The sequence below is a fragment of the Cherax quadricarinatus genome, chromosome 51 (assembly GCF_038502225.1).
Source record: "Cherax quadricarinatus isolate ZL_2023a chromosome 51, ASM3850222v1, whole genome shotgun sequence".
In the NCBI taxonomy this organism is placed as follows: domain Eukaryota; kingdom Metazoa; phylum Arthropoda; class Malacostraca; order Decapoda; family Parastacidae; genus Cherax; species Cherax quadricarinatus.
In genome coordinates, this window is record NC_091342.1 from 6,912,447 (window position 1) to 6,930,868 (window position 18,422).

General features: G+C 36.7%; 1 protein-coding gene across 6 annotated transcripts in view; it reads right to left on the bottom strand.

Moving 5' to 3' along the window:
- Positions 1-18,422, bottom strand: part of LOC128694685 (HORMA domain-containing protein 2-like) — a 68,139-nt gene that overhangs the window by 2,719 nt on the left and 46,998 nt on the right. For 4 of the 6 annotated variants that reach the window (XM_070095743.1, XM_070095744.1, XM_070095741.1 and 1 more), the window contains 3 exons: positions 16,725-16,841; positions 14,247-14,416; positions 12,850-12,937 (listed from right to left, as the gene is read on the bottom strand). In XM_070095743.1, the coding sequence (XP_069951844.1) occupies positions 12,850-12,937; positions 14,247-14,416; positions 16,725-16,841 (375 nt within the window). The remainder of the gene's footprint in view (positions 1-12,849; positions 12,938-14,246; positions 14,417-16,724; positions 16,842-18,422) is intronic. The other 2 variants (XM_070095746.1, XM_070095745.1) reach the window with 2 other exon arrangements.

Here is an 18,422-nt window from a genome sequence, read left to right on the forward strand (position 1 = left end):
ATTTTCTTCTTTTGCACACCCTACCAAATTCATCCACCAATCTCTGCAACTTCTCTTCAGAATCTCCCAAGAGTACAGTGTCATCAGCAAAGAGCAGCTGTGACAACTCCCACTTTGTGTGTGATTCTTTATCTTTTAACTCCACGCCTCTTGCCGAGACCCTCGCATTTACTTCTCTTACAACCCCATCTATAAATATATTAAACAACCATGGTGACATCACACATCCTTGTCTAAGGCCTACTTTTACTGGGAAATAATTTCCCTCTTTCCCACATACTCTAACTTGAGCCTCACTATCCTCGTAAAAACTCTTCACTGCTTTCAGTAACCTACCTCCTACACCATACACTTGCAACATCTGCCACATTGCCCCCCTATCCACCCTGTCATACACCTTTTCCATATCCATAAATGCCACAAAGACCTCTTTAGCCTTATCTAAATACTGTTCACTTATATGTTTCACTGTAAACACCTGGTCCACACACCCCCTACCTTTCCTAAAGCCTCCTTGTTCATCTGCTATCCTATTCTCCGTCTTACTCTTAATTCTTTCAATAATAATTCTACCATACACTTTACCAGGTATACTCAGCAGACTTATCCCCCTATAATTTTTGCACTCTCTTTTATCCCCTTTGCCTTTATACAAAGGAACTATGCATGCTCTCTGCCAATCCCTAGGTACCTTACCCTCTTCCATACATTTATTAAATAATTGCACCAACCACTCCAAAACTATATCCCCACCTGCTTTTAACATTTCTATCTTTATCCCATCAATCCTGGCTGCCTTACCCCCTTTCATTTTACCTACTGCCTCACAAACTTCCCCCACACTCACAACTGGCTCTTCCTCACTCCTACAAGATGTTATTCCTCCTTGTCCTATACAGGAAATCACAGCTTCCCTATCTTCATCAACATTTAACAATTCCTCAAAATATTCCCTCAATCTTCCCAATACCTCTAACTCTCCATTTAATAACTCTCCTCTCCTATTTTTAACTGACAAATCCATTTGTTCTCTAGGCTTTCTTAACTTGTTAATCTCACTCCAAAACTTTTTCTTATTTTCAACAAAATTTGTTGATAACATCTCACCCACTCTCTCATTTGCTCTCTTTTTACATTGCTTCACCACTCTCTTAACCTCTCTCTTTTTCTCCATATACTCTTCCCTCCTTGCATCACTTCTACTTTGTAAAAACTTCTCATATGCTAACTTTTTCTCCCTTACTACTCTCTTTACATCATCATTCCATCAATCGCTCCTCCTCCCTCCCGCACCCACTTTCCTGTAACCACAAACTTCTGCTGAACACTCTAACACTACATTTTTAAACCTACCCCATACCTCTTCGACCCCATTGCCTATGCTCTCATTAGCCCATCTATCCTCCAATAGCTGTTTATATCTTACCCTAACTGCCTCCTCTTTTAGTTTATAAACCTTCACCTCTCTCTTCCCTGATACATCTATTCTCCTTGTATCCCATCTACCTTTTACTCTCAGTGTAGCTACAACTAGAAAGTGATCTGATATATCTGTAGCCCCTCTATAAACATGTACATCCTGAAGTCTACTCAACAGTCTTTTATCTACCAATACATAATCCAACAAACTACTGTCATTTCGCCCTACATCATATCTTGTATACTTATTTATCCTTTTTCTCTTAAAATATGTATTACCTATAACTAAACCCCTTTCTATACAAAGTTCAATCAAAGGGATCCCATTATCATTTACACCTGGCACCCCAAACTTACCTACCACACCCTCTCTAAAAGTTTCTCCTACTTTAGCATTCAGGTCCCCTACCACAATTACTCTCTCACTTGGTTCAAAGGCTCCTATACATTCACTTAACATCTCCCAAAATCTCTCTCTCTCCTCTACATTCCTCTCTTCTCCAGGTGCATACACGCTTATTATGACCCACTTTTCGCATCCAACCTTTACTTTAATCCACATAATTCTTGAATTTACACATTCATATTCTCTTTTCTCCTTCCATAACTGATCATTTAACACTACTGCTACCCCTTCCTTTGCTCTAACTCTCTCAGATACTCCAGATTTAATCCCATTTATTTCCCCCCACTGAAACTCCCCTACCCCCTTCAGCTTTGTTTCGCTTAGGGCCAGGACATCCAACTTCTTTTCATTCATAACATCAGCAATCATCTGTTTCTTGTCATCCGCACTACATCCGTGCACATTTAAGCATCCCAGTTTTATAAAGTGTAAATACTATGCAGAAAATTCGGAGTGTGGAAATTAGGAGAAGGTGTGGAGTTAATAAAAGTATTAGTCAGAGGGCAGAAGAGGGGTTGTTGAGGTGGTTTGGTCATTTAGAGAGAATGGATAAAAGTAGAATGACATGGAAAGCATATAAATCTATAGGGGAAGGAAGGAGGGGTAGGGGTCGTCCTCGAAAGGGTTGGAGAGAGGGGGTAAAGGAGGTTTTGTGGGCAAGGGGCTTCGACTTCCAGCAAGCGTGCGTGAGCGTGTTAGATAGGAGTGAATGGAGACGAATGATACTTGGGACCTGACGATCTGTTGGAGTGTGAGCAGGGTAATATTTAGTGAAGGGATTCAGGAAAACCGGTTATTTTCATATAGTCGGACCTGAGTCCTGGAAATGGGAAGTACAATGCTTGGACTTTAAAGGAGGGGTTTGGGATATTGGCAGTTTGGAGGGATATGTTGTATATCTTTATATGTGTATGCTTCTAAACTGTTGTATTCTGAGCACCTCTGCAAAAACAGTGATAATGTGTGAGTGTGGTGAAAGTGTTGAATGATGATGAAAGTATTTTCTTTTGGGGGATTTTCTTTCTTTTTTGGGTCACCCTGCCTCGGTGGGAGACGGCCGACTTGTTGAAAAAAAAAAAAAATCCACTTGAAGTTAGGAAGACTATTTATCAGTACAGTACTATATAGCAATGATGCAACACCCAGCCTGAATCAAGGACATACAGTATAATAAAAGGTTGTGCATTTTAAAAAGGACACAATTTACATATTAAAAACTGCATTATGTTATAACACTGTACAACATTCTCTTGACAGGATGCACTGAGTCTGGATGAAAATCTGAAACTTTTTTTTTATATACTTAATTTTCCCACCTTCCTGTGTTGTTATTCTTACCCACGGCACCCAAGAACACTGCTCTCAGTGCCTTTAGGCTCAGACACAAAGTAGTTTCTCTGAGATTGCATGGTGCATAGGAAAGCTATTCCTTCAAATAACTGCAAGATTAGTAATGATACTGTATTAAATTTTCAAGATAATGCATTCACTGGCCATACTGCTGCTGAAGGATACTCTGCTGAATTTGTCCGGATTATTCAGAACAATGATTACTTACCAGAAATTCAAACAAGATAGAAATAAATATCATATACTGCATATAAGTGTAAAGTTAGTTTAATATCTTTATTATACACCCCATACCCACGGTGCGGGCGGTAGTCAAAAGATTAGAGAGGCACATAAGGAGAAAAAAGAATTCTTGATTATGAAACACTGGACAAGAACAAAGGAGAACCAAAACATTTACATGTTAAAGTTTGTAAAGAGCAATCTAAATGTGAAAGAGAAAATATAACAAACAACAGATGAAAACAAAATCCTTGAATAGTAGAAATGTGTGAGATAGAGATAGTTAATAAAAAGTTCCTGAGAGTATTTACAAATTATGGCACATTAAATGTATACTTGGAGTATACCTGGAGAGGGTTTAGTGGGTCAACGCCCCCGCGGCCTGGTTCAACGCCCCTATGGCCCTGCAGCAGATTTTAGCCCCAAACAGCCAAATGAAATATAAGACACTGAAATATTCAAGGAGCAAGTACAGAAGCTACTACAGTATGTTATGACTTTGATGTCATAACTTAAATAAAATGTTCCTGGCTCCTAAAGGCTGCTCACACTGCTGTCTAGGGGTTATAAAATTACACTGAAAAACACAGCAAACCTTGGGCCAGCATGTACTCATATTTTTATTTATTTTATTTTCAACAAGTCGGCCGTCTCCCACCGAGGCAGGGTGACCCAAAAAAGAAAGAAAATCCCAAAAAAGAAAATACTTTCATCATCATTCAACACTTTCACCACACTCACACATTATCACTGTTTTTGCAGAGGTGCTCAGAATACAACAGTTTAGAAGCATACACATATAAAGATACACAACATATCCCTCCAAACTGCCAATATCCCAAACCCCTCCTTTAAAGTGCAGGCATTGTACTTCCCATTTCCAGGACTCAAGTCCGACTATATGAAAATAACCGGTTTCCCTGAATCCCTTCACTCAATCCCTGCTCACACTCCAACAGATCGTCAGGTCCCAAATGCCATTCGTCTCCATTCACTCCTATCTAACACACTCACGCACGCTTGCTGGAAGTCCAAGCCCCTTGCCCACAAAACCTCCTTTACCCCCTCTCTCCAACCCCTTTGAGGACGACCCCTACCCCGCCTTCCTTCCCCTATAGATTTATATGCTTTCCATGTCATTCTACTTTGATCCATTCTCTCTAAATGACCAAACTATATATATATATATATTTTTTTTTTTTTTTTTTTTTTTCAACAAGTCGGCCGTCTCCCACCGAGGCAGGGTGACCCAAAAAAGAAAGAAAATCCCCAAAAAGAAAATACTTTCATCATCATTCAACACTTTCACCACACTCGCACATTATCACTGTTTTTGCAGAGGTGCTCAGAATACAACAGTCTAGAAGCATAAACATATAAAGATACACAACATATCCCTCCAAACTGCCAATATCCCAAACCCCTCCTTTAAAGTGCAGGCATTGTACTTCCCATTTCCAGGACTCAAGTCCGACTATATGAAAATAACCGGTTTCCCTGAATCCCTTCACTAAATATTACCCTGCTCACACTCCAACAGATCGTCAGGTCCCAAGTACCATTCGTCTCCATTCACTCCTATCTAACACGCTCACGCACGCTTGCTGGAAGTCCAAGCCCCTTACCCACAAAACCTCCTTTACCCCCTCTCTCCAACCCTTTCGAGGACGACCCCTACCCCGCCTTCCTTCCCCTATAGATTTATATGCTTTCCATGTCATTCTACTGTGATCCATTCTCTCTAAATGACCAAACCACCTCAACAACCCCTCTTCTGCCCTCTGACTAATACTTTTATTAACTCCACACCTTCTCCTAATTTCCACACTCCGAATTTTCTGCATAATATTTACACCACACATTGCCCTTAAACAGGACATCTCCGCTGCCTCCAACCGTCTCCTCGCTGCTGCATTTACCACCCAAGCTTCACACCCATATAAGAGTGTTGGTACTACTATACTTTCATACATTCCCTTCTTTGCCTCCATAGATAACGTTTTTTGACTCCACATATACCTCAACGCACCACTCACCTTTTTTCCCTCATCAATTCTATGATTAACCTCATCCTTCATAAATCCATCCGCCGACACGTCAACTCCCAAGTATCTGAAAACATTCACTTCTTCCATACTCCTCCTCCCCAATTTGATATCCAATTTTTCTTTATCTAAATCATTTGACACCCTCATCACCTTACTCTTTTCTATGTTCACTTTCAACTTTCTACCTTTACACACATTCCCAAACTCATCCACTAACCTTTGCAATTTTTCTTTAGAATCTCCCATAAGCACAGTATCATCAGCAAAAAGTAACTGTGTCAATTCCCATTTTGAATTTGATTCCCCATAATTTAATCCCACCCCTCTCCCAAACACCCTAGCATTTACTTCCTTTACAACCCCATCTATAAATATATTAAACAACCATGGTGACATTACACATCCCTGTCTAAGACCTACTTTTACCGGGAAGTAGTCTCCCTCTCTTCTACACACCCTAACCTGAGCCTCACTATCCTCATAAAAACTCTTTACAGCATTTAATAACTTACCACCTATTCCATATACTTGCAACATCTGCCACATTGCTCCTCTATCCACTCTATCATATGCCTTTTCTAAATCCATAAATGCAATAAAAACTTCCCTATCTTTATCTAAATACTGTTCACATATATGCTTCAATGTAAACACCTGATCTACACATCCCCTACCCACTCTAAAACCTCCTTGCTCATCCGCAATTCTACATTCTGTCTTACCTCTAATTCTTTCAATTATAACCCTACCGTACACTTTTCCTGGTATACTCAGTAAGCTTATTCCTCTATAATTTTTACAGTCTCTTTTGTCCCCTTTCCCTTTATATAAAGGGACTATACATGCTCTCTGCCAATCCCTAGGTACCTTCCCCTCTTTCATACATTTATTAAACAAAAGTACCAACCACTCCAACACTATATCCCCCCCTGCTTTTAACATTTCTGTCATGATCCCATCAGTTCCAGCTGCTTTACCCCCTTTCATTTTACGTAATGCCTCACGTACCTCCCCCACACTTACATTCTGCTCTTCTTCACTCCTAAAAGATGGTATACCTCCCTGACCAGTGCATGAAATTACTGCCTCTGTTTCTTCCTTAACATTTAAAAGTTCCTCAAAATATTCTCGCCATCTACCCAATACCTCCATCTCCCCATCTACTAACTCCCCTACTCTGTTTTTAACTGACAAATCCATATTTTCCCTAGGCTTTCTTAACTTGTTTAACTCACTCCAAAATTTTTTCTTATTTTCATTAAAATTTCTTGACAGTGCCTCTCCCACTCTATCATCTGCTCTCCTTTTGCACTCTCTCACCACTCTCTTTACCTTTCTTTTACTCTCCATATACTCTGCTCTTCTTATAACACTTCTGCTTTGTAAAAACCTCTCATAAGCTACCTTTTTCTCTTTTATCACACCCTTTACTTCATCATTCCACCAATCACTCCTCTTTCCTCCTGCCCCCACCCTCCTATAACCACAAACTTCTGCCCCACATTCTAATACTGCATTTTTAAAACTATTCCAACCCTCTTCAACCCCCCCACTACTCATCTTTGCACTAGCCCACCTTTCTGCCAATAGTCGCTTATATCTCACCCGAACTTCCTCCTCCCTTAGTTTATACACTTTCACCTCCCTCTTACTTGTTGTTGCCACCTTCCTCTTTTCCCATCTACCTCTTACTCTAACTGTAGCTACAACTAAATAATGATCCGATATATCAGTTGCCCCTCTATAAACATGTACATCCTGGAGCCTACCCATCAACCTTTTATCCACCAATACATAATCTAATAAACTACTTTCATTACGTGCTACATCATACCTTGTATATTTATTTATCCTCTTTTTCATAAAATATGTATTACTTATTACCAAATTTCTTTCTACACATAGCTCAATTAAAGGCTCCCCATTTACATTTACCCCTGGCACCCCAAATTTACCTACTACTCCCTCCATAACATTTTTACCCACTTTAGCATTAAAATCCCCAACCACCATTACTCTCACACTTGATTCAAAACTCCCCACGCATTCACTCAACATTTCCCAAAATCTCTCTCTCTCCTCTACACTTCTCTCTTCTCCAGGTGCATACACGCTTATTATAACCCACTTTTCACATCCAATCTTTATTTTACTCCACATAATCCTTGAATTAATACATTTATAGTCCCTCTTTTCCTGCCATAGCTTATCCTTCAACATTATTGCTACTCCTTCTTTAGCTCTAACTCTATTTGAAACCCCTGACCTAATCCCATTTATTCCTCTCCACTGAAACTCTCCCACCCCCTTCAGCTTTGTTTCACTTAAAGCCAGGACATCCAGCTTCTTCTCATTCATAACATCCACAATCATCTCTTTCTTATCATCTGCACAACATCCACGCACATTCAGACTTCCCACTTTGACAATTTTCTTCTTCTTATTCTTTTTAGTAATCTTTACAGGAAAAGGGGTTACTAGCCCATTGTTCCCGGCATTTTAGTTGACTTTTACAACACGCATGGCTTACGGAGGAAAGATTCTTATTCCACTTCCCCATGGATATAAAAGGAAAATTAATAAGACCAAGAACTATTAAGATAAAATCAAAGAAAACTCAGATGAGTGTGTATAAATAAATGTGTACATGTATGTGTAGTGTGACCTAAGTGTAAGTAGAAGTAGCAAGACATGCCTGTAATCTTGCATATTTATGAGACAGACAAAAGACATCAGCAATCCTACCATCATGTAAAACAATCACAGGCTTCGTTTTACACTCACTTGGCAGGACGGTAGTACCTCCCTGGGTGGTTGCTGTCTACCAACCTATATATATATATATATATATATAATATATATATATATATATATATATATATATATATATATATATATATTTTTTTTTTTTTTTTTTTTTTTTCAACAAGTCGGCCGTCTCCCACCGAGGCAGGGTGACCCAAAAAAGAAAGAAAATCCCCAAAAGGAAAATACTTTCATCATCATTCAACACTTTCACCACACTCGCACATTATCACTGTTTTTGCAGAGGTGCTCAGAATACAACAGTCTAGAAGCATAAACATATAAAGATACACAACATATCCCTCCAAACTGCCAATATCCCAAACCCCTCCTTTAAAGTGCAGGCATTGTACTTCCCATTTCCAGGACTCAAGTCCGACTATATGAAAATAACCGGTTTCCCTGAATCCCTTCACTAAATATTACCCTGCTCACACTCCAACAGATCGTCAGGTCCCAAGTACCATTCGTCTCCATTCACTCCTATCTAACACGCTCACGCACGCTTGCTGGAAGTCCAAGCCCCTTACCCACAAAACCTCCTTTACCCCCTCTCTCCAACCCTTTCGAGGACGACCCCTACCCCGCCTTCCTTCCCCTATAGATTTATATGCTTTCCATGTCATTCTACTGTGATCCATTCTCTCTAAATGACCAAACCACCTCAACAACCCCTCTTCTGCCCTCTGACTAATACTTTTATTAACTCCACACCTTCTCCTAATTTCCACACTCCGAATTTTCTGCATAATATTTACACCACACATTGCCCTTAAACAGGACATCTCCGCTGCCTCCAACCGTCTCCTCGCTGCTGCATTTACCACCCAAGCTTCACACCCATATAAGAGTGTTGGTACTACTATACTTTCATACATTCCCTTCTTTGCCTCCATAGATAACGTTTTTTGACTCCACATATACCTCAACGCACCACTCACCTTTTTTCCCTCATCAATTCTATGATTAACCTCATCCTTCATAAATCCATCCGCCGACACGTCAACTCCCAAGTATCTGAAAACATTCACTTCTTCCATACTCCTCCTCCCCAATTTGATATCCAATTTTTCTTTATCTAAATCATTTGACACCCTCATCACCTTACTCTTTTCTATGTTCACTTTCAACTTTCTACCTTTACACACATTCCCAAACTCATCCACTAACCTTTGCAATTTTTCTTTAGAATCTCCCATAAGCACAGTATCATCAGCAAAAAGTAACTGTGTCAATTCCCATTTTGAATTTGATTCCCCATAATTTAATCCCACCCCTCTCCCAAACACCCTAGCATTTACTTCCTTTACAACCCCATCTATAAATATATTAAACAACCATGGTGACATTACACATCCCTGTCTAAGACCTACTTTTACCGGGAAGTAGTCTCCCTCTCTTCTACACACCCTAACCTGAGCCTCACTATCCTCATAAAAACTCTTTACAGCATTTAATAACTTACCACCTATTCCATATACTTGCAACATCTGCCACATTGCTCCTCTATCCACTCTATCATATGCCTTTTCTAAATCCATAAATGCAATAAAAACTTCCCTATCTTTATCTAAATACTGTTCACATATATGCTTCAATGTAAACACCTGATCTACACATCCCCTACCCACTCTAAAACCTCCTTGCTCATCCGCAATCCTACATTCTGTCTTACCTCTAATTCTTTCAATTATAACCCTACCGTACACTTTTCCTGGTATACTCAGTAAGCTTATTCCTCTATAATTTTTACAGTCTCTTTTGTCCCCTTTCCTTTTATATAAAGGGACTATACATGCTCTCTGCCAATCCCTAGGTACCTTCCCCTCTTTCATACATTTATTAAACAAAAGTACCAACCACTCCAACACTATATCCCCCCCTGCTTTTAACATTTCTGTCATGATCCCATCAGTTCCAGCTGCTTTACCCCCTTTCATTTTACGTAATGCCTCACGTACCTCCCCCACACTTACATTCTGCTCTTCTTCACTCCTAAAAGATGGTATACCTCCCTGACCAGTGCATGAAATTACTGCCTCTGTTTCTTCCTTAACATTTAAAAGTTCCTCAAAATATTCTCGCCATCTTCCCAATACCTCCATCTCCCCATCTACTAACTCCCCTACTCTGTTTTTAACTGACAAATCCATATTTTCCCTAGGCTTTCTTAACTTGTTTAACTCACTCCAAAATTTTTTCTTATTTTCATTAAAATTTCTTGACAGTGCCTCTCCCACTCTATCATCTGCTCTCCTTTTGCACTCTCTCACCACTCTCTTTACCTTTCTTTTACTCTCCATATACTCTGCTCTTCTTATAACACTTCTGCTTTGTAAAAACCTCTCATAAGCTACCTTTTTCTCTTTTATCACACCCTTTACTTCATCATTCCACCAATCATATGTATATATATATGTATGTATATATATATGTATATATATATATATATATATGTATATATATATATATATATATATATATATTATATATATATATATATATATTGTGTATATGTATATATATATATATATGTATATATATATGTATATATATATACTATATATATACAGTGGACCCCCGGTTAACGAACTTTTTTCATTCCAGTAGTATGTTCAGGTGCCAGTACTGACTGAATTTTTTCCCATAAGGAATATTGTGAAGTAGATTAGTCCATTTCAGACCCTCAAACATACACGTACAAACGCACTTACATAAATACACTTACATAATTGGTCGCATTTGGAGGTGATCGTTAAGCGGGGGTCCACTGTATATATACATATATATATATACATATATATATACATATATATATATATATACATATACACAATATATATATATATATATATATATATATATATATATATATATATATATATATATATATAGAAATAAACACAATATATAAATATAAAAAAAATATATATATATATATATATATATATATATATACATATATATATATACATACATATATATATATATATACACATATATACATATATATATATACATACATATATACATATATATATATACATACATATATACATATATATATATATACATACATATATACATATATATAGGTAGTAGGTTGGTAGACAGCAACCGCCCAGGGAGGTACTACCGTCCTGCCAAGTGAGTGTAAAACGAAAGCCTGTAATTGTTTTACATGATGGTAGGATTGCTGGTGTCCTTTTTTTCTGTCTCATAAACATGCAAGATTTCAGGTATGTCTTGCTACTTCTACTTAAACTTAGGTCACACTACACATACATGTACAAGCATATATATGTATGTATATATACACATCCCTCTGGGTTTTCTTCTATTTTCTTTCTAGTTCTTGTTGTTGTTTATTTCCTCTTATCTCCATGGGGAAGTGGAACAGAATTCTTCCTCCGTAAGCCATGCGTGTTGTAAGAGGCGACTAAAATGCCAGGAGCAAGGGGCTAGTAACCCCTTCTCCCGTATAAATTACTAAATTTAAAAAGAGAAACTTTCGTTTTTCTTTTTGGGCCACCCTGCCTTGGTGGGATACGGCCGGTTTGTTGAAAAAAAAAAAAAAAAAAAAAAAAAAATATATATATATATATATATATATATATATATATATATATATGCGCAAAACAACCATATATATTAAACAATATTAATTATTATTATGAAGGAAGGACAAAAACTCACCTATATAAAAATATATCTATAATAATAGTAACTTATATACAACTTACAATCTACTCCAAAAGACCACCACACTCCAGTTCACATTAACTCACTAGCACACTGCTACTGAGTTAAAATAAATCATCAGTGAGGCTCCATGACATACACACCCCCGTCTTCATTTCTGTCTGGTAGACTAATTACCAGCAGTACCATACAGTACACTAGCATAAACAAGCCTCTGCATACTAGGGCCTTACAAATAAACATGAGAGCACTTAAACACAAACACCTATAGTATACAAAGAAAAATTTACCAAAATTACCTACACAAACTACCCCAACCCATGGCAACTTCACCCAGCCACCTTCCTACACGTACTGAACTAAACATCTCTCATCTGCTCCTGTTCTGGCCACTGCCTGACTGACAGGAATAAAACACATTCGCTTTCAGGGAATCATACATGTCCGCTTTCAGTATACTACATGGAAAATGACATTATATAAGGAGCGTTATTTTATATATACTGTAATACAGTACTAGATATTTAATAAAAGAGAACCAGATGAGATATTATAATGAGTTTTCAAAGAAAATGCATAAGGGCTAATCTATAGACTATATTTTCGGGGGAGAATTTCATTAAAAGAGGTTAAACTGGCAGACAAATAGAAAATGATCAGCAAAGTTGCTAAAATCAGTGAATACAGTACTGTAAAATATTTGGAGTAAAAAAATCTACTGGATATCAAATCATTTTTTATCTTCAAAATCCTGCATTCCAAATCATATCTATTAATTAAACAACAAGTGAACACTGTGACAGAAATTGTGGCAAAAAAAAAAAAAACACACAAGCTCTATGTCTATAGAATTCAATACAGAAGGTACAGTAGGCACATATTTACCACAAAACTTACTGGGCTTAGAGGAACATCTTTTAATCCAAAAGTATGAGGAATGACATACTGAACCAACATTTTCTGATCCACCAGTCGACCTCTAGGACTGAAAGAAAGAAACAGATCTATGTTCACATGCGTAGTGCTCCAAAAGTAAATCTACTTTTTTTACATATTTTCAAATATAACAAAGAAGAAAAAATGTAGATCAAAGTTTTTTTACACATTTTCAAATGTAAAAAAACAAAAAGAAGATCTACATTTTTTTACATACTTTCAAATGTTGAAAAAACGTAGATCTACGTTTGGACAGTTTAAGGGTTAATTAGTCTGTTAGCAATTACATGAATTCCATGCAATTATCCTATAGAACATTCATGAGAAAATTTAGATAATTGTCAAAATTAGCAATTACTGAAGCCATAAATTTTGACTCAAGAACAAAGTGGATAAATAACTGAGAGATATAGCTTGATGAACTGATGTACAGGGACCAAGATACAAAATAAACTGATTATATCAACTGTAATGTGGATATGTAATTGCATGCTATCTTGTTTCTGATAAATAAGAATAGCTGTATATACAGTAAACCAATATAACTTACACAAATTAATATTGAGCACTTACAATCATGACAAAATACTAATACCACAAATTAACAAATAAGAGTGTATTATGTTTTTTGTACCTGAACAATAAAATATACCTAATGCTATGCACAAAACATTCACATGTTTTACCGTTCACTATACATACAAGACGTTCAATATCAATCAAGACTTGAAACATTCCTCGGAAAGCTGCAATAAAACATATTGGCACAATACAAAAAAAAAAAATTGTGATATTCAACAAATATAACTTAATCTAGCAAAAAATTTTGCAAATGAAAGAATGCAAAATATGAAACAGTATATTTGATGAGCTATTTACACAATAAATCAACTGCTGTACCAACTTCAAAAATACTACAGTATTATTAGGAACACTAAATAAAACTTATGAAAATTGACCTAGTTTACTTCCACAACCAAAATATTGTGAATGCATCTTGGGAACTTTTTATTCATACCCTTGTCATAACTGTATACCTACTCTAAATTTTAATTATTAATAATTTTAGTCTAACTACTTGTACTGTTAACCCCATACCCTTTATAATATTGGCATTGGCCATCTTTTTATACAGAATTGTCACATATTACTGTAACTTTTCAAACATAAATATTTTTACAACCCAGAAATTGTACTGAATTCATACTAAAAACTGTTTCAATTATGTAGGTATGTTATTAGTTTTAAGCAGGTCTAGTACCAAAATAAATCTACCCATAATTATCTGTATAACTTCAGGCTTTTCAGAAATGTAACAATCTTGTACAAACTTTTTTTTTTTTTTTTTAAATACTTACTCATTACACGGTTTACAAGCCAAGACTCCTTCAGACTGTAAACGCACCATAAGTCTCTTTCCCATGTTGAATGTGACATGCAGTAATTCTGCCACAGAAGCAGCAGTGTGGTAGTCTGTATTATTACACAAGTGTATCAGGAGACGGCGAAATAAACAGGTTTCCCTCACCTTCAGGAGGAAAATTTTGTTATTTGTTTGTTTTTTTTAAGATTAATAAGTAAGTTAATTTAAGCACAGGTACATGTAAGTACAATTATCATAAATAGTATAAATTACCTAGGATAACCCAAATAAATGTGTACTGTACACACAGTTCCTTAGTTATTAGTATACTTACTGCCCCCTTCCCCCAGCAAATCATCTGAGAATATAAAATGTTTGTGATTAATATGAATGCTGGGTCAGTGTTAGAGTCAGAGTGCACCGTTGAGTGATCATTCTAACAGATTTTTGTTCAGTAACGAAAGGTTAAAAATTATTTGCTGTTGTAGATCCCCAAACACAAATACTGTGAGATAAGAGTAGATCAGAAAATCATAAAGGGTGAACAATAAAGTTAATGGCACATGGTAACATATGTTTTAAAAAAATACCCACTGTCTTAGATATTTCCTTACAGATGAGCTATATGTGAGAGTTGAAGTTTAGTTTGCTCTAGAGGTGTATAACTAGGAATTTACCCTCTTTTCATCTTTCAGTGCATATATTATTTATCAATGCCTGCACTCTAAAGGAGGGGTTTGGGATATTGGCAGTTTGGAGAGATATATTGTGTATTTTTATACGTATATACTTCTAAGCTGTTGTATTCTGGGCACCTCTGCAAAAACAGTGATTATGTGTGAGTGAGGTGAAAGTGTTGACTGATGATGAAAGTATTTTCTTTTTGGGGATTTTCTTTCTCTTTGGGTCACCCTGCCTCGGTGTGAGACGGCCGACTTGTTGAAAAAAAAAAAAATTAGCTTTGTTCCCAAATATTATGTAGGTCTGATCAGTATTAGGTGTGAGCGTTTTGTCATCCACACATACAGTATAACTCTCTGAGCACATTGTTTCATTTTAATGAAAGAGAAGCACTAAAACCACTGGGGTCATATATCTCAGCATTAACTATATTGCTGAGGACAACAGCATCTGCATTTGAGATACAAGTTCCTTATATTAGATGTTAGTTACCTATATACAAAAGAGACTAGGAGAAAGATGGCAATCTGGCTCGAAGAGGATGGGGCTAGGAAACTGTCTTGAAGCATTATTATTATTATTTTTTTTCCCCAATATGCTGGTCGTCTCACACCAAGGCAGGGTGACCCAAAAAAGCAAAACACTTTCACATTCATTATTATTATTATTATTATTCTTGTTGCTTAGGGGATTGTTTTGGGGGGCTGATGGCTGATTCCACCCCCAATTCTAGATGACTTGATTGACTAATCTGTGGGGCATGCCATCATACTATCACTGCCACTCATTGTGAAAACAAGGAAGAGATCATTGAAATAAGTGAATGTGTACATTTCTTTACTCAAAGATTAATTCTATTTGCTTTGGAAGAAATAAAAAAATTGGTGAAAACACCCTTATAACTGATCTCGTTTTGCTGGTCAGGAGCCCTGCACATACAGTACATGTCTGTGCTTCTATTATATTATGATCTGAGTGTATTGTCTTTACTGGTATATTTCGTATCAGATAATCATTATTAGTGAAGATAAGGTCAAATGTATTTTCCAGTCTTGTTGGTTCCACTATTTGCTGGCTTAAGGTGGTAATACATATTTTTAAAAATTGTCCAATGTGTACAAATCAAAACTGTTAGATGGACAAGAGAAAAAACATGATGCAGTAGAATGAAAAGTAAATGCAATAAAAATAATGTGATAAAGGTTAGAGATTGTCAATACAGTCAGCTCTCTTACAAAGCTCCTCTACATAGGTAAAGTGATTTTTTTTTGTAAATGTGACTGAAAAGTATGCATAAAAAATTGCATAATATGTGAAAATGCCTTCATAGTGCATGCTAATTGATTTTAAATGCACTTTTTCAATTACAGCTGCAAAAAATGCATTATACAGCTTTATAAGAGGTGACTGTAAAATAAAAATTAAAGGTAAGATTAAAAAAAGACAGGGGACATATCAATCAAAGCATAGCTGGGCTGATCTCAAAGATACATTTAAAATATTGAATAAGTTTGATAATGAAAGCACAGACCACTTCTACAAGATGCTAATGTGATGCTACAGTTTAGAATACAGCTGAAAAGGCGCATCAAAATAAAATGATGGGCAATTCACAGATCACAGGCTTTCTCTCCCCAATGTACCCATTATCTCTATATATACACAACGAATACATACAAACACAAAACACAAAGCCTTTTCCTGGTCTCTAGAATGTTGTTTTGATATCCAGTTTTCCTGGAACTTGTTAATTTTTGTCACGTAATATATTTAATTAGGTGTGATACATTACCCTGCAGAGATCTGTGTTGACAAGGGAGTAATCCGTACAGGGATGAGTTACATTAGCACATAATTCACAGACATGATTAGACTGTAGGTAGTTTACTTCCAACAATCTAAAACACACCTGAAAAAATATTTAAAATTTACTGCAGATGTGGCTAGGAGAACTCAAAATAATAATTATGGTATCAAGCAAAAAATATTTCACTGCAGAGGAAAGGAGTGAATCAAGATGGGACTTCATGTTCAGCATAAGTGAACAAACACAATTTAAATACGTAAATACTAAATAGCATGGAGGATTTAAATACAGTACTTTCCCAGTAAGGGAAATTTATGTTACATGAAACTTAACCGAATCATTTAGTAATTTAGTAATTTAAGCATACAAACAGAGGTACAAAAAATACAGGTAAGAGCAGCATGCCAAAGCCACTTATATGCATAGCATTAAGGGGTGGCTTAAAATTAACTTAAGATTAACTAAGCAATGATGAAATCAGTGATAAAACATTATTGTAAACAGATAACTATAAAGCACAAATGAGTATTACAAAGACAGGTCATATGGTTGTTTGCATTGCTGTACATTCAGTCGAATGGAGTATTCTGTTAGGTAGTGTATTTAAAAAAAATAATAAAGTTAGATTGGGTCCTAGGTTTAACATTTGTGTGATATAATTGTGAGTAACATATAGGATATACAATTTATAAGGTTCAGTTATTCAGTATTTATTTGGTTTTGAGTGAGTAAGTGATCTTTGAGAAGAGACTTGAATTTATAAACAGGTAGTGTTTCTTATATGGATGTGAAGCTTGGGTGGTAAATGCAGCAGCGAGGAGACGGTTGGAGGCAGTGGAGATGTCCTGTCTAAGGGCAATGTGTGGTGTAAATATGCAGAAAATTTGGAGTGTGGAAATTAGGAGAAGGTGTGGAGTTAATAAAAGTATTAGTCAGAGGGCAGAAGAGGGGTTGTTGAGGTGGTTTGGTCATTTAGAGAGAATGAATCAAAGTAGAATGACATGGAAAGCATATAAATCTATAGGGGAAGGAAGGAGGGGTAGGGGTCGTCCTCGAAAGGGTTGGAGAGAGGGGGTAAAGGAGGTTTTGTGGGCGAGGGGCTTGGACTTCCAGCAAGCGTGCATGAGCGTGTTAGATAGGAGTGAATGGAGACGAATGATACTTGGGACCTGGCGATCTGTTGGAGTGTGAGCAGGGTAATATTTAGTGAAGGGATTCAGGGAAACCGGTTATTTTCATATAGTTGGACTTGAGTCCTGGAAATGGGAAGTACAATGCCTGCACTTTAAAGGAGGGGTTTGGGATATTGGCAGTTTGGAGGGATATGCTTTGTATCTTTATACGTACATGCTTCTAAACTGTTGTATTCTGAGCACCTCTGCAAAAACAGTGATAATGTGTGAGTGTGGTGAAAGTGTTGAATAATGATGAAAGTATTTTCTTTTTGGGGATTTTCTTTCTTTTTTGGGTCACCCTGCCTCGGTGGGAGACGGCCGACTTGTCGAGAAAAAAAAAATAATAATAATAATATAATAGTAATACTATAATAATCACTCTCTTATTTACCCCTATCTCACCTATGGAATTTGTGCATGGGGTTCAACAACAACTAACCATCTCAGACCACTAATTACCCAACAAAAGGCTGCAGTTAGAATGATAACAAATTCTCACTACAGGCAG